The sequence below is a fragment of the Spinacia oleracea genome, chromosome 3 (assembly GCF_020520425.1).
Source record: "Spinacia oleracea cultivar Varoflay chromosome 3, BTI_SOV_V1, whole genome shotgun sequence".
Taxonomy (NCBI): Eukaryota; Viridiplantae; Streptophyta; class Magnoliopsida; order Caryophyllales; family Amaranthaceae; genus Spinacia; species Spinacia oleracea.
The window spans coordinates 65,129,582-65,144,698 of record NC_079489.1 but is presented as its reverse complement, the minus strand read 5'-3'; the positions used below and the strand labels follow the sequence as shown (position 1 = coordinate 65,144,698).

At 34.6% G+C, this 15,117-nt stretch overlaps 2 protein-coding genes across 3 annotated transcripts; one reads left to right on the top strand and one right to left on the bottom strand.

Annotated features, from left to right (window-relative positions):
• The first annotated feature begins 3,210 nt into the window (after positions 1–3,210).
• LOC110783561 (uncharacterized) lies at positions 3,211–6,016 on the top strand. Of its 2 annotated transcripts, XR_002532100.2 has the most exons (3): positions 3,211–3,399; positions 3,518–3,694; positions 5,608–6,016. XR_002532100.2 is itself a non-coding variant. In XM_021987910.2 (2 exons), exons 1-2 carry the CDS (start codon positions 3,301–3,303, stop codon positions 3,632–3,634), a joined length of 216 nt encoding a protein of 71 aa, XP_021843602.1. In that variant the 5' UTR covers positions 3,212–3,300; the 3' UTR covers positions 3,635–3,748. The 2 variants fall into 2 exon arrangements, 1 of the variants encoding a protein (XP_021843602.1); XM_021987910.2 differs by lacking the exon at positions 5,608–6,016 and having other exon boundaries at positions 3,212–3,399; positions 3,518–3,748.
• LOC110783560 (gamma aminobutyrate transaminase 3, chloroplastic) lies at positions 3,844–13,784 on the bottom strand. Its single transcript, XM_021987909.2, has 19 exons — positions 13,626–13,784; positions 10,774–10,883; positions 10,279–10,363; positions 10,095–10,167; positions 9,546–9,643; positions 8,137–8,229; positions 7,356–7,429; positions 7,238–7,276; positions 7,069–7,157; positions 6,902–6,978; positions 6,701–6,775; positions 5,981–6,028; positions 5,729–5,812; positions 5,566–5,653; positions 5,389–5,467; positions 4,679–4,769; positions 4,510–4,588; positions 4,253–4,368; positions 3,844–4,102 (listed from the first exon to the last, which is right to left on the bottom strand). The coding sequence occupies exons 1-19, from the start codon at positions 13,662–13,664 to the stop codon at positions 4,028–4,030; spliced, it is 1,512 nt and encodes a 503-aa protein (XP_021843601.1). The 5' UTR covers positions 13,665–13,784; the 3' UTR covers positions 3,844–4,027.
• Positions 13,785–15,117: the final 1,333 nt, after the last annotated feature.

Here is a 15,117-nt window from a genome sequence, read left to right as displayed (position 1 = left end):
TAAGAGAAGTGTTAACTCAAGAAGATGAAAAGGTTCTAATCCCCAAACGAAAAAAGGAATCACCTTAATCACTACACGGTTGCTAAACGCAATCTAGTTTTACTTGATGCAACCCTTTTTACTTTCATTTTTTTCTTTCTAGAAAAAACATAACCCTACCTTTTACTAGGTTGGTCCTTTGACAATCACTAAACTCTACAAAAGACCAATCCTCAGTTTGGTTTGGTAAACGTTTTCGTGAAAAATGATTGTCAAAGGACCAACTCAATTAAAAGTTTAAGTTGATGGTTGAAGCCACAAAATTAGTTTTATACTCTATCACGCTCCCTCATTCGAAAGCCCTTTGAGCTTGAAGTATGGATGCAACATGTGTCTCTCTATACCTACCGCTAAATATTCCACTTTGAAAGGAGGGTGGATGAGATTTGAACTCGTAATCTTTGTATCACGCTGGCTCCGAAACCATATCAAATGATCAACTCAACCAAAAGGTTACAATGTTAAGTACAGTCCAAAATTCAAGTCATGGGTCGGGCTCTGATCCCATGTTAAATACAGGTCTATGTCGCACCCGTCATCGAGAGAGAGCCCACCTAACAAGATCGTAGGAGCATATGACAATAAGGGAAATATCTCCTTAACCTTATTAAGTGATTAGTCCTCTCGTCTTTCATCAATGTGGGACACTCACATGTGTTGCTTGAGAAAGCTTGCTTCAACAACGATTTTCCCCTTTTCAATCATTCTACGTTGTTTGGTTTAGCAAATGATGTAAAACAATTTTCCATAACGTACTCTCTAAAATATGGAAAACCTTTTTTCCATTTGAAAGGAGGAGATACCACTTTGACACCTTACCTCCCTCTTCCTTATTCCCCTTATCAATCTTGACTCATATTCTCCCATATTCCTTTTTCTATTTTTTTAAGCAACAAAACAAAGGAGAACAAGTTTGGAATTGTGTTTTCCCTTTGAAACTGTTTTCCGTGGATAAGACCCTGTTCTTTTTGGCTTAATTTCAGTTTTATGACTTATTTCGCATTTCAGCTCAGTTCAGTTTAATTCAATTCAATTTAACTTAATAATAATAATAATAATAATAATAATAATAACATTAATAATAATAATAATATATTATTATTATTATTATTATTATTATTATTATTATTATTAGTATTTATATTATTATATTACGTATTATTTATATTTATATTATTATTATTATATATAACTAATTATTTATTAATTACTATAATTTATTACTTATCATTTATTATTATTTTTAGTAATTAATTACAGATTATTAATTATTAATTATTTAGTTATTAATTATTAATTATTATTAATATTTATCATTTATTATAATTATTTAGTAATTAATTATAGATTATTATTATTTATTATATAGTTATTTAGTTATTAATTGTTAATTATTATTTAGTTATTAATTAACATTTATTTATTATTATTTTGTAATTAACTAGATATTAATAATTATTTATTATTTATTATTTATTATTTATTTCAGTAATATTCTGTTAAGTTCAGTTCAGTTCAGTTCAGTTCAGTTCAGTTCAGGAGCATTTAGTTCAGTTCAGCTCTAAAGAACATGACATAAATCATTTTGTCACTGAAAACGTTTTACGCCAAACCAAAAGGAGCCTAAATTATTAATCTCAACTAAGAGCATTGAGACAGTTGTTACAACAGAATCTCGAGGAAGAAAAGAAATTCTACTTTCATACACAAATCATTTTGTCATTTCTTATTAAATAGAAATTTTACTTTCATACATTAAGATATTGTATGAAAGTAGAATTTCTTCTATTCTCAATGGGGAGTATAAGGTTTTTTGATTGAGTGAGTAAGTTCAAAAAAAAAAGGTGTTTTCCTTCATTTTTTCTTTATATCAATAACTCAATCAAAATGCAATAAAAAAAATGTATGTTATGCTTAATATCTTTAGTTTGATCTGTCTTAATTATGCCCTTTGTTCGAGTAGTTTTTTCTTCGGCAAATTACCCGAGGCCTACGCTTTTTTGAGTCCAATCGTAGATTTTATGCCAGTCATACCTTTATTCTGTTTTCTATTAGCCTTTGTTTGGCGAGCTGATGTAAGTTTTCGATGAGATCTTTCATATTGTCCTAGTAGAAAAATGATTCAAATATTCTAAATAATTGATAAAATCAGATAAGTCTTGTCGTATGAACCTTTTATTGAAACATTAAAGTTTTTGAATAGACACACCTCGTTTTCCGATTATAAGTATTTTTCGTAAACGAAAAACCTTATTTTGATCCTCCATAATATCAAGTAGGTATAAAAAAAATTATTGATAAGTAAAAAAATAACTTCATTTTTTATTTATTTTTCTTACAAAAATCTTTTTGATTTTTAAAAAATATTTCGGGTTTAGACGTCAAATTTAATTCAAATTTATAGGATGTGGTATAAAAATAGAGAATCTATTCTCTTTTAAAAAAAATGATCTTGGAGATTGTGTAATGCTTATTCTCAAACTCTTTGTTTACACAGTAGTAATATTCTTTGTTTCTCTCTTCATTTTCGGATTCCTATCTAATGATCCAGGACGTAATCCTGTACGCGAAGAATAAAAAAGGATTCTTTATTTTTCATCTTTTTTTTTCGAATTATAGAATTATATATACAAAATGAATTTTCTAATTCAGACTTCATTTTCGGACGTAATCCTAGATTTGTAATTCTATTTAGTTCTATTTTTAAAATAAAAAAGATTTAATAAATTGAAATAAAATAGTAAGATTCAGTTATCAATGAAAACGGAAAGAGAGGGATTTGAACCCTCGATACGAATAACTCGTACAACGGATTAGCAATCCGACGCTTTCGTCCACTTAGCCATCTCTCCCCGTTTAAAAAAAATAAGAATAGTCAAGGAGAGAAAAGGTTTGGCCTCCGCCAGATCAGAGCGGGCAAGCCCGCCCGACCAAGCGCGCACACAATCTTTTTATTTTTGCTTCGTACTCAGTTCACACCTGATTAGACAACTCCACCGTATCCTACGGTCCTACCAGGCGAAGCTCTTTTCCAATCTTTACTTCCAACACCTTGTTACTAAGGCGATCTAGGTATGACATAATTTAATATTAAAAGAAATTGTTATTTTCCCTGCACTTTAATCATTGGTTAACATATTTGAGCTATAAACAATAAGAGCCACACAAACAGGGGTGAGACTTTAGAGGGTCAAGACTCCACACACACAGAGAGAAGAGAGAGAGAGAGAGAGAGAGAGAGAGAGAGAGAGAGAGAGAGAAATGGAAGGAATCGGAATGCAGATAGGAGTGCCAGTAGCAGCCATCATAGCAGTTGCTGCAGTCACGTTCTACGCAGTTAGCTTTTCTGAAATTCGCGAGGTATTATTTCTCAATCTCAATCTCAATCTCAATCTCACTGTCACTCTTGAATCTTTAACCTTTGAGTTTGCTTAGCCTTTGAAACAATAATGAAAACAAGACGATGGGTGTTATACAGAAATCTTTTAAAGAATATGAAGACAAGGAAGACGAAGATGGCATGGGATTTCAGTCCTCTATGAGCTCCAGAGAGCGCCGCGCTCGCAGAAAAGCTAACAAGAAATCCAACACTTGAGAGTAAACTCTGAAATCCCCCACACTCCCTCCGTCCCAGATTAGTTTTTCAAAATTATGGGTATGGTATCATTTTATAAAAGGAACCCTTTATAATAAATGAGTTTTTCTGCCATTAATTGATTTTGATTTTTAACTACTTGTACGTAGTATAATTACATTGGGAAATTTAATCAAACCACTAGCATCAAGAAAGATTCAGTAAAAACATTAAGGTAAATATAGAAAGATGCTTTTATTAAGGTATAGTTACTATTCTTACAATGACTAGTAGCCATGCTAAGGCAACTGTCAATCCTTCCATGTACACAAAGGAAGAACCAACTTCATTTTCGCCATTATCATTTATCAACCAGCTACGCAAAGGCAAAGGCAAAGGCAAAGGCAAAGATCCTTACTGCTTTTGGGCCTTGAGCTCCTTCACTCTCTCTTCAGTGTCCTTCAATGCTTTCCCATATTTAGTAATTAACTGATGCACGTTCACATACAAAACAATTAATATAATATTCGCATTCATTATGTGCCAAGGAGTAGGACTATATCAGTTTCGTAAACGTTATGCAAAATAAGTAGAAATTTCTAGAGGTTCTCTCAATTCAATAGGAATAGGAATGTTCACCTCATCAATTTCTTCCTCAGATATAACCAGTGGAGGGCATATCATAATGTTATCACCAGCTACACGGACCAACATTCCATGCTTCTGACACTGTGCTCCAAAATATGCACCTACTCCTGTATTTTAACATAGCCAGGACTTTGAGGTGATGAAACCATACTATTTGACTAATAATATATGCACAAAAAAGAAAAAACTAGGATCAGATCATAAGAAATCAACTATGGAGTAATAGAAAGCAGATAACAAAGACTTGCCCCATTCAGGAGGAAATAGGTCATTTGGTGACTTGTTATCCGTGAATTCAGTTCCCATAATTAAGCCAGTGCCTCTTATCTGTAGAATAAGATTTCAAAACATTGTTAAATGCTAGCAAGCAGCAATAAAACGTGTTCGGCAAAAACAAACACTCGAATACATAGATACCTCGCCAATGATTGGACTGTCAGCATAAGCTCTCATTCCATCTTGAAATTTTGGTGTAAGCTTCCTTACTCGCTCCACAATATTTTTTTCCCTGAAAAAAGGTATCAGCTTTCACCAATTTTAGACAGACATAACAATCCGTAACAGCAATGTATGAATACATTCAATAGTGTCAGAGTCTAGACCCTAACACGATGACAGGGCAGGCGCAAATACAGTTTCCTGGTTACTTCACAACTTGTAAACTAGAACGTCAAGCCAAACCTTCAGACATTCTAGACTTGCCTAACACAAAAGAGTGAAGTGTAAGCCCATAGTGCGGGCAAGTCACGCGACTCAACTCTCAAGCATGCTTCGCTTAATTTTCCTTACCAAATGTGTAATAGCTCTCTAGGATAACTAATGATATGTCTCCAAGGTTGGCCTTCAATCACAACCTTTTTACAGTATGTTTAGCTAAACTAAGTTTCCAGTTTCTGCACGAGTTTCCATTCTATCCAAAAAGTCAGAAGACTAAATTTCCTTTCTTTCCATTTGAAAGACACATGATAGACAGTTAGACTCAAAGAAAACAGAAAAGTTCATGGTTGCAGAGGAATTTGCAACATAGCTTAACCCGATCAAATGAGCTTCCACAGGAAAAGGGAGCAAAACTAAGATTATGAACAACTGTTGATCTAGGGGGGAGCAAGGATCCAGGAAAATCATACTTGTACAACTTCAGTGCTTCGAGTGCAACAGCGCATGAAACTGGGTGACCAGAATACGTAAATCCATGAGAAAAGGAACCTATAGTTAAATTATCAAATCCATTAATGACTTCCGGCAGAGTATTAAACTAATTTTTTTTCCAAATAAATGCTGTACATATTGTAATAGAACTATACCAAGTTTGTTGCTTTGATTATATATGACTTCTGAGATTTCAGGGCTAACAAGAATAGCTCCAATGGGCATGTAAGCTGAAGATAGAGCCTGCAAAAGCAACGGAAATAAACAACCAAGTACCTAAAGCACAAAGAGACCGAGATATTAAAACAGGATGTCTACCTTGGCCATGGAGACAAGGTCTGGCTTAAGGTTGTATTTATCAGAACCAAACATTTCTCCAAGTCTTCCAAACGCACAGATAACCTACAGTGGACAAAACAGAAGGACGGGGGAAAAGTTTGCATGAACAAGAGGATGAAAGTTAAGAAGCGGACAGCACAATAGTTATCTCCTCGTCCCGTAAGAGGAAAAGTTTGCATGAACAAGGGAAAAGAAGTGTATGTATATATACACAATTTATATAACACATACCTCATCTGCAATCAAGAGGATGTCATATTTCTTCAATATTACTTGAACCTGTACCAAATATGACAGCACGATAAAGTTCAACAAAAAGAAATTTGAAAAGCTAGAAACCACCAAACAAATACCAATTATGCATGAGACATAGGAGAGAAATTGCCATATCAAATACAAAATCCAGTAATCCGTCAAAATGACCAACGAACTTAATAAATTCCCCCTCACAGTGTTTCACGGCATTAGCTACCATCACGCATAGATCTATGACATGCTACACTATACTGGTATGAAATATGGATACGTAAATAAGAAAGAGAACATATCATCTTGGCATTTAAGGCGACCCATTGGAGTTGAAACTTAGCAGAAAGACAAGGGAATAGAAGTTGCTGCCTTGCTGGTGGCTCATCATGACTGAGAATATGTTCGAACTTCAGGACAGAAGGGTTAGCTTGCTATATCTCCTATTTCCATAGTACACTCCTATTACTGCAACTTTTAATAACACCATTTAGCAATCTAGCTTTCCAGTTCAGAATATTTTTTTTCCGATCATTCGTTGAAAGGTTGTTTTATTACTTATAACTTTGGTTACTCATAAGTCAGTCTCAAAGTGTGACTAAAGATCGCATGTAATGGGTAAGTACAGAGTCGCTCAATTGTGGTACATAATTCCAAACATAAAAAATTACTATTCAGATTCAGACAGTATAGACTGCATAGTACCTTGTCAAAATATGTTGCTGGGGGTGGTATTACACCTCCTGCTCCCATAACAGGCTCAGCAATAAATGCAGCAATCTGAAACGGGAAAAGCCCATCATATCAAAGACAAAATTTTGTGTAAGAAAGCTTCAGCTCAGTGATCATATCATTGACGAAGTGTTTCTGGTTTTGAAGAGGGTATTAATTATAGCATTTCAATACCGTCTCTGGTCCTTCTTTGAGGATCAGACTTTCAAGATTATTTGCCAGCCTGGTAGCAAACTCCTCCTCCGTTTCACCTGTTACAAGAAATGCATCATATATAAGTTCCAAGAAGGAATAAAAAAAATATAGTGAAGATCAATCACAAAACCGAAATTGATCACAACCTGGAAGATGATAACGCCAATAATGAGGACAATCAGTGTGCAAAACAAAAGGAGCTGGCAGATCAAATTGTTGATGCAATGCAGGAAGCCTATACAAAAGAACATGTGAGTTGGTACCACTTTATTCATGAGCACAAGTCAACAACTATAAATGCAACCTAGATCTTACCCTGATAAGCTAGCAGCTATGAGTGTGGAACCATGGTATCTGTCAAATGTAAGGAAACAGTAAAATTCAAACCCTTCAAAATGGAAATGAAATTAACACAATTAAGATGAAAAATTACGATTTTGATCGAGCAATAAATTTTTTCTTATCAGGTCTTCCAAGTGCATTGTTGTAGTACCAAACCAGCTTCACCTGCACGCAAAAATAATCTCAATCCTCGAGTCAAGAGAAGCCTCATAAACTAACCATAATCCACATGTCCATCTCATAGAATAACAAAATTTCAATTTTAATAAAAAACAAACGCAACAGATAGATGCAACACAGTGTCTCTCCTATCTTATATGCTCTACATAACCTCCTTTCCCTTGTGTCATCTCCAATTATAATAATAAACGGCCTTGGTTTATATTCCAGGCCATGATAGAGTAATTCAAACGGCCAGAACATATCACATGTGCAATCCTCTTCAGAAGTGAATTCAGGTTACAGCAGTCAACAGAATTCACCTGAAAGAACACAGATTTAAGGATGTCTTGGCAGTGAGATGCCTGGTCTAGGGGATGTCAGATGCGATATTTTCTGCTGTAGTATCTTTTAAAATCTTGAGGTGCATTAAGCCAAATCATGAAATTTGTTGTTTTATGTCTTTCAAGTTTCAACCATGTTTAACTGCTTTTAAAACACCTTAAAGTTATGTACTGAAATGGACTTGGGTGTAACCCAGTTCTCAGTTGGACCATCCTTATTAAAGGACTGCAACATTCACTTAAGATGTTCGATTTCAAAATAATTGTCACTTTATGCACCTCATGTGATCCAACTCTTCCCCTTTTTGATTTAATAAGACATGTCAGTAACTTCGTAATGGATACACAGACACCTCACACATAACTTACCTGAGTATCATTGGCTTCTGATCCACTATTAACAAAAAAAGCTTTTGCCATCTTTCTTGCTGTAAACATTTCTATCAGCTCGTCAGCAAGATCCTGTAGAATTGATCAAAGAACTACTATAAAGATCAACCCCTCTTTAAATTAAACAAACCTTTTCAATGTTTACATACATGTTTTATCTTGAAGTATTCAATCACCATAAACAGGGATCAAGCAGATTGGATGCAGGACTAACATGCAATATATACTACGCATCTGAGCCTGCTTCCCAAATTTATAAGAAACTTAACATGAACAACCTACTGTCAAAGTAAAAATGCCTTAGAATCTACAATGTTCTGAAGGAATTCAAACCACAAATACATACATGGAATGCAGCCGAATTATAAAATCAAATAAAACATACAACTGTTGAAGCAAAGACCAAGGTTGATTTTTAACGATGGACTATGGATCTAAACTCTATTTTTCTGCTCTATCAAAGCTGACAACCTTGGGAAAATGAAAAGCCATATACCTATAACAAAACAGAAAAAGCAAAAGAAACCCCAATTACTAATAGGAGTAAATGGGTGAATGCTAGGACTGGAGTCCCATTTCATTTGCAGACAGATAAAACTCTTCTCAAAAAGCTTAATTGTTTCATTCTTTTTCAAACTTGCATTTTAGCCCCATCTAGAATAGTGATCTTGCTAGCTTGACCTTTGTGTTGGAGCTGGCTTTGAAATGCACCATAATTGTTCATTACTTCTAGCATGATTACAAGATGTGAGATTTTAAACTTACAGAATGGCATTTATAAGGCCTCATAAAGTTCCACAAGTCCCTTGGTTGGACATTGTGCAGTCAAGCTTGGACCAAAATCACCAAATAACTCACAAACTAAATTGGTTGAACTAATTCCCAAACTATCACAAGGAGAAAACTGCAAACACCATATGACTATCTTGCTTCTTCAGTACACAAACAAGATTTTAAGTTATCAGGAATCATGTCCTACTTCAACATTAAAATCGCCCTCCTTGGTTGCTTCCAAGAGTATGCATTTTACAGGCTTCCCAAGATGACGATAAAAGTCACACTTCTATGAAGCCCTAAACTCCATGTAATTATTTTCTTTGTGGATCATTACGATTCATTTGGCAGCAAAACAAACATTCACCGCAGCATATTAAATCTGGGTCATCTGGCTTCCCAATCCAACCTCCTCAGCCTCCATCCTTCCTACTAAAAAATTTACCAATTCTGTATTTCGCCATCAAATAATGACTAAGATATTGTGTGCGGTGGGGGGGATGCTTGAGTTTTAAGTCAAAATAAATATCAAAGCATGCTGAGAAATAACTCAAAAAATAACTAAGGGCATGTTTTGATTTGTGAATGTAACTAGTTCTGTATGCAGTACTTACTAAAGATACTTTGGTAGTTCGATTCCAAAAAGAATGGTAGAATGGCAATTTATTCAGCTGTGAAGTTGCGGCAGCAACAAGTCGAGATTCATTTCCTCCTGCATGTTTCAATTCAGGCACCGGACATGGTCATAGCTCGCAAAATGCAACACAAGCAAATAATAGAGAAGCAGTTATATAAACATCTGGAATTGAGAGAATAAAAGACAAAATCATCAAAGTTCGGACAACGTTTTACCATAACTAGTGATACGGCTCTCGCACTAGCAAAATAACAATGAAAGGTTCTACAAACAGATGGGAAGTATGTTTGTTATATATTCAGTAAAAAAATACAAGCTATCTTATCAAGATTTCAATCAAACATAATATGAAGTAGTTTACCTCTCAATATAAACCTGTCTATTGTTGACTACATAATTTACTGAAAACGTTCATTGCATACAATTGATTTAAAGATCACTAACTAAGACAACAAAAGGAGAAAATCAGAAATATAAGTCCAAAGAAACAGCAACAAGTCTAAGCTGTTTTCATCAAGGTCAGTACCTAAGGCTGTGCACCACAGGCCAGCAAGAGAATCAAGATACTTATTGCCATCAATATCGTAGACGTAGCAACCCTGGGTGAAAATAATTGCATAAGCAGGATATAAGTTAAACATTCCAGAGAGAGTTTACCTCGTTAAATTCTCTAGATGATACAGTAATAAAAGTATGGGTCGAAGATATACCTCAGACTTATCTATCACCAATGGATGTGTATCGGTCGTTTGCCACCCAGCTGTAAAAGGTGCCAGCATACCATGCCCTTTAAAACTAAAACCACCAAAAATGGCATAACTGTCAATAAATGTGAATTCTAAACAAGAACAGATAAAGTTGGGATTCGAAATGATGAATCAGTATCAAGGTGGGAGTTCAATCCATGGATAAGAAAATGACAGAGACGTGCCTTGCATAATTTACATAAGCGAAGTCCAAGGTATCCTGTGAGAGATGTGAACAGATAGAAGACGTGCATTTTCAGAGGGATTAATGAAACAAAAGGATGGTAAGATGAAATTTTGAACCAAGGCATCTTATATTTGGAGCTTTGGGGGGTTGTTGAGTAAAATGGTGGCAACAGACCCATGCAACTCACCCACAACTCAGTTAAATACTCACTCAAAAGAATGAGGCACTATCCTATACTCTAATAAGAAAACATTATCATAAGATATACATACCTTTTTTTGCTTTCTTTAGTTGAGTCCAGTGATGCATCAGTACTAAGATATCTGACCATGTATGAGGTCCGGGAGCCAGAAAAGGCAGTGGGTTTTGCATTTGAACTCGACTTCACATATGTCATTGAAGCAAACAATTGTCATAAGTCGTTCAGATGCTCAAAATGAATAACATAACTAATTCCAGTGACAGTTTAGACTATGTTGTCTTCCATGTTAAATAACCATGTGCCAGAATATGCAAAAATTAGTCCATCAAGTAGACAAAACAGACAAATGAATCATCCTCCAAAAAGGTCCCGAATATCCGAAATAACTCAAAACATATTTGACACAAGTCAAAGCCTAGAATCAAAGATCATATGTGGACATGTAGTACTAGCAATGGCCTACCCAGACGGCCAGACGTCTGATTTTGGTTAAGCCAGATGAATTGGGTCTGAAAGTTAAAAGTCAAAACTGATTCAGGGTTAAGGTTGAGATGTTTCTATAAACTTTCATAAGTTGAACCTAGTTGAATTTAATATAAAAGAATATTTGCAGCAACAATGTATAAAAAGGGGTGCCTCCGACGCGTTGAGGCGCAAGGCGTTTGAAGCCAACGCCTTTTGTGATCTGGGCAAGGCAATTTCAGTGAAGAGCACAGAAGCGCACAAGGCGCAAATCATTTTTCAGAAATTTTTTACTGTTTATTAGGTGCGTCTCAGTTCAATGAGGCACACTGAGGCACGCCTAAGGCGCAGGGAACTCTAAATCGCCACTTGGCAGCTCTGGCAAAAAATAAACCTGCAACAAACCTTCTGCCACACTAATCACACATTGGTATAACTTATTCAGTTCCATATGCAACCACAAATCAACACAAAAATCCAAAACATGTTTCAGTTCTTAACTTCTTACAACTTGAACATATTTAGAGCATGTTTTGTATGCTTTTTAAAGGCCTAAAAAGGAATTCAGTTAAGCCATTCCATTTAGCATTGTTTGGTTTATGGGTTTGGGTTAACGTTTACCGTTTCTTAGGTGTAACCTACTCCACCCATCTATTACCATTCATAACCCAGCGGTAACAGATACCTGCTTAATCTCCCACTTTCTGTACAACGTAGTCCTTTCATCTTTGTCTCCCTCTCTGTCTGTCTCCCTCTCCTCTTCAATCTTTCCCAGTCTCTCAGTCAGATTGGTCTATAATTTCTTCAGTCTATTTGTTCTTCATTATCTGATTCAAGTTCTTCGAGAATTCCAATACCATCTTCTGAAATTTTGGTGTTAAGATTCTTGAATTTGGAATTGGGCAAAAGAAATTGTAATTTTGCAAAGCGAGCTGAGTTTTCCAATCTGAGAATCCCCTGGTTTCAAATTCTTTAATTATTTTGTGTCATGATTTCCACTTTTTTGTCTTCCATTAATTTGTCCTGACATTCGATTGTTGTTTGTGCTACTCAGTATATGCAGATTCCTTAAACAATGTTTTCCTTTAAAATGAAAAAATTACCACGTCAACTGTCTAAAACCAGAGAAATTTCAAAACAATCCCCTTGATTGGCATATCAAGTAGCACTCTCGTAATTATAATGAAAAAATATACAATCTATAAATTGCAATGTAGGAGTACAATATATTTGATATTTTAAAAAAATAAAAATAAAAGAAAATAATTTAAATATAAAAAGAGATGGTATATTTAAATATGTAGATTGTACTCCCTCCGAATCTAAATTTTTTTCCCATTTAGAATCTTGACACTATTCACAACGGAAGAGAATCTTATGAATTACGTTCAAATATATAAGAAAAAACATAGTCATATGGTGGAGTCTTGTTTGATTCGTCTCAATGAGTACTTTAATAATATGAAAATTTTATAATTTTTAATAACACATAACTAGAGATATTAACGATGTAAAATGTGCATTGGCATGTGTGCCAAAGAGAAGTGGGAAAAACATTTAGATTCGGAGGGAGTATATTTTGACAATTTATTTACGAAAATACCCCTTGATATGTTTCACTCGGCAATCATGGAGATTACTGGGCGGAGCTCCTAAAACCAAACATAAAAGTAATACAAAAACATATAAAATTAAAACTAGTTTAAGTGATTCCATTCCGAAATTGGAAACCAAACACTCAATAACAGTAATGGTTGTTGTTACCTTTCCCCCTCTTATTTGATTCCACTCCACTCCGTTTCCAAAATTTATACCAAACACCCCTTAAATGCATCATATAGATCATTTACTCTGAGAAACTCATTAATCACCTATTCCATCAATAACTCAAATCTAAAGAATTCATCCAACTAGTATTCCCCAAGAACAAAATTGAAAAGGTTTTTTTGCCCGGAGAACTAATTGGATTGTTTCATGCGGAACGATTCCGAATGAACAGGCCCGTGTTCATCTGATGGTGATTATATTTGGACTACATTGTTAATTTCTGGCACATAAGCCACTGTTTCATCAATTTAAACCAAACATGGCCATATATTAGCTAGAACAGCAGCTACTAGCATCAAAAGATTGCCTAATGCTCCGAACATTCGAGTTCATTTGTTAATAATTTATTGACTCGCAGCTTTGCGCGCCCTAAACAAGAAATTCACGAACTTTTGCATCATCAAAAAAATAAATACAAAAACAAAATGTAGTAAATGGAATTAATTTAAAATCATGCAAGAATTCAGAACAGTAAGAAAATAGGATTAACTTAAACAAATGAAAACAAGCAATTGCATACAAATTCAATAATTCAATAAGTATGATCTGAAATCCCAAAATTAGGATCATAATAAAAATCAGAAAAACATAGAATAAACTACAAACAAATTCAAAGAGGATAAATGTGAATACCTTGATTGCCTTAAAAGTTGATTGAATGAAATGTCTCATTTTTCACCGATTAATCCCAAATAAAGAGAGAAAGAAAAAGAGAAAGAGAGAAGAAGAGTTTTCAAAATATCCCAAATAAAGAGAGAGAAAGTTGAATAATAATTCAAGTTGGACGGAAATTTATTGAATATTTAATTATTTAGTAATTAACAAATTATATTAATCATTAACTCAAATTGCAATCAATTAACTAATTATGTTAATATTATTTTATTACACTGTAATTATATCAACTAAAATTGTAATTCTATTAAATAATTAATTATCTATATTATTTATAGTCAAGTAATGGAGCGATTTCCTTCAATATTGCATAAATATCCAATAATTCTCAAAATACGTTACTTTTTAAGTTAATTCTCTCCATACCGTCCACGTCAGCAAGGGAGAAAGAGAAGTAATTTTGTTTTTCAGTTCAACGTTGAACCGCCATCTCAGATGGCGGTTTCGTTTTAAAGCAAACCGCCATCTCAGATGGCGGTCCAATGTTATACAACGCTATCTGAGATAGCGGTTTGCTTTAAAACAAACCCGCTATCTCAGATGGCGGTTTGCTTTAAAACATAACTGGGGTACGGTAAGTTTTTGTTTTGGGAGCTCACTGTAAGTTTTGATTTAGGGAATATATAAACCGCTATTTGAGATAGCGGTTTACATAGCGGTTTACTTAAACCGCTATCTCAAATAGCGGTTTACTTAAACCGCTATCTCAGATAGCGGTTTACTTTTGTCAACCGCTACCTCAGGTAGCGGTTTAGTGCCGCTTTGTTTAAAAAAAATAGACCGATTTTAATGCTGACGTGGACGGTATGGTGGGAATTAAGTTAGAAAGTGAAGCATTTTGGGAATTTGACGTTCTTTAAACATCGCTCCAAGTAATGAAGTAAATACAGAGTTGATTTTTGATTCTACATATTTGGACAGCTTGTAGTCTTGTACATCTCCACCCATTGAGGTTGACATGAATGGTTAAGGGTCTCTTGCTCCTTAACCAAGGTCTCGTTTTCGAGCCTTTGATAATTTATTGTACACCTTGTGCATGCAAGACCTTTTGATAATTTTTGTTGATATGTGAAATATATATAATACTTCGTACGAAGTAAAAAGTAAAAATCAAATACTCTGTAGAAGAATGTAACATCTGCCAACATTAATTATCTAGTACTCCCTCCCTTCCGGGATACTTGTGTCGTTTTCCTTATAAAGTCGTTCAGGATTACTTGCACTGTTGCTATAAATAGTACGGAGTAAACTTTATCGATATTATATCAATTACCCCTTCACATGTCAATTGTGGTCTCATGCACCCTCCCCTACGCCCCTACCCATTTTAAAAAGTTGACACATATCCCCTGTCTATATTAAGAAATACCCACTATCAACTATCTTCTAATTAAATAATAAGTCAATTACATTGTATTGAACTCTGTGTCGGTCAAACCGGTCGAGTATT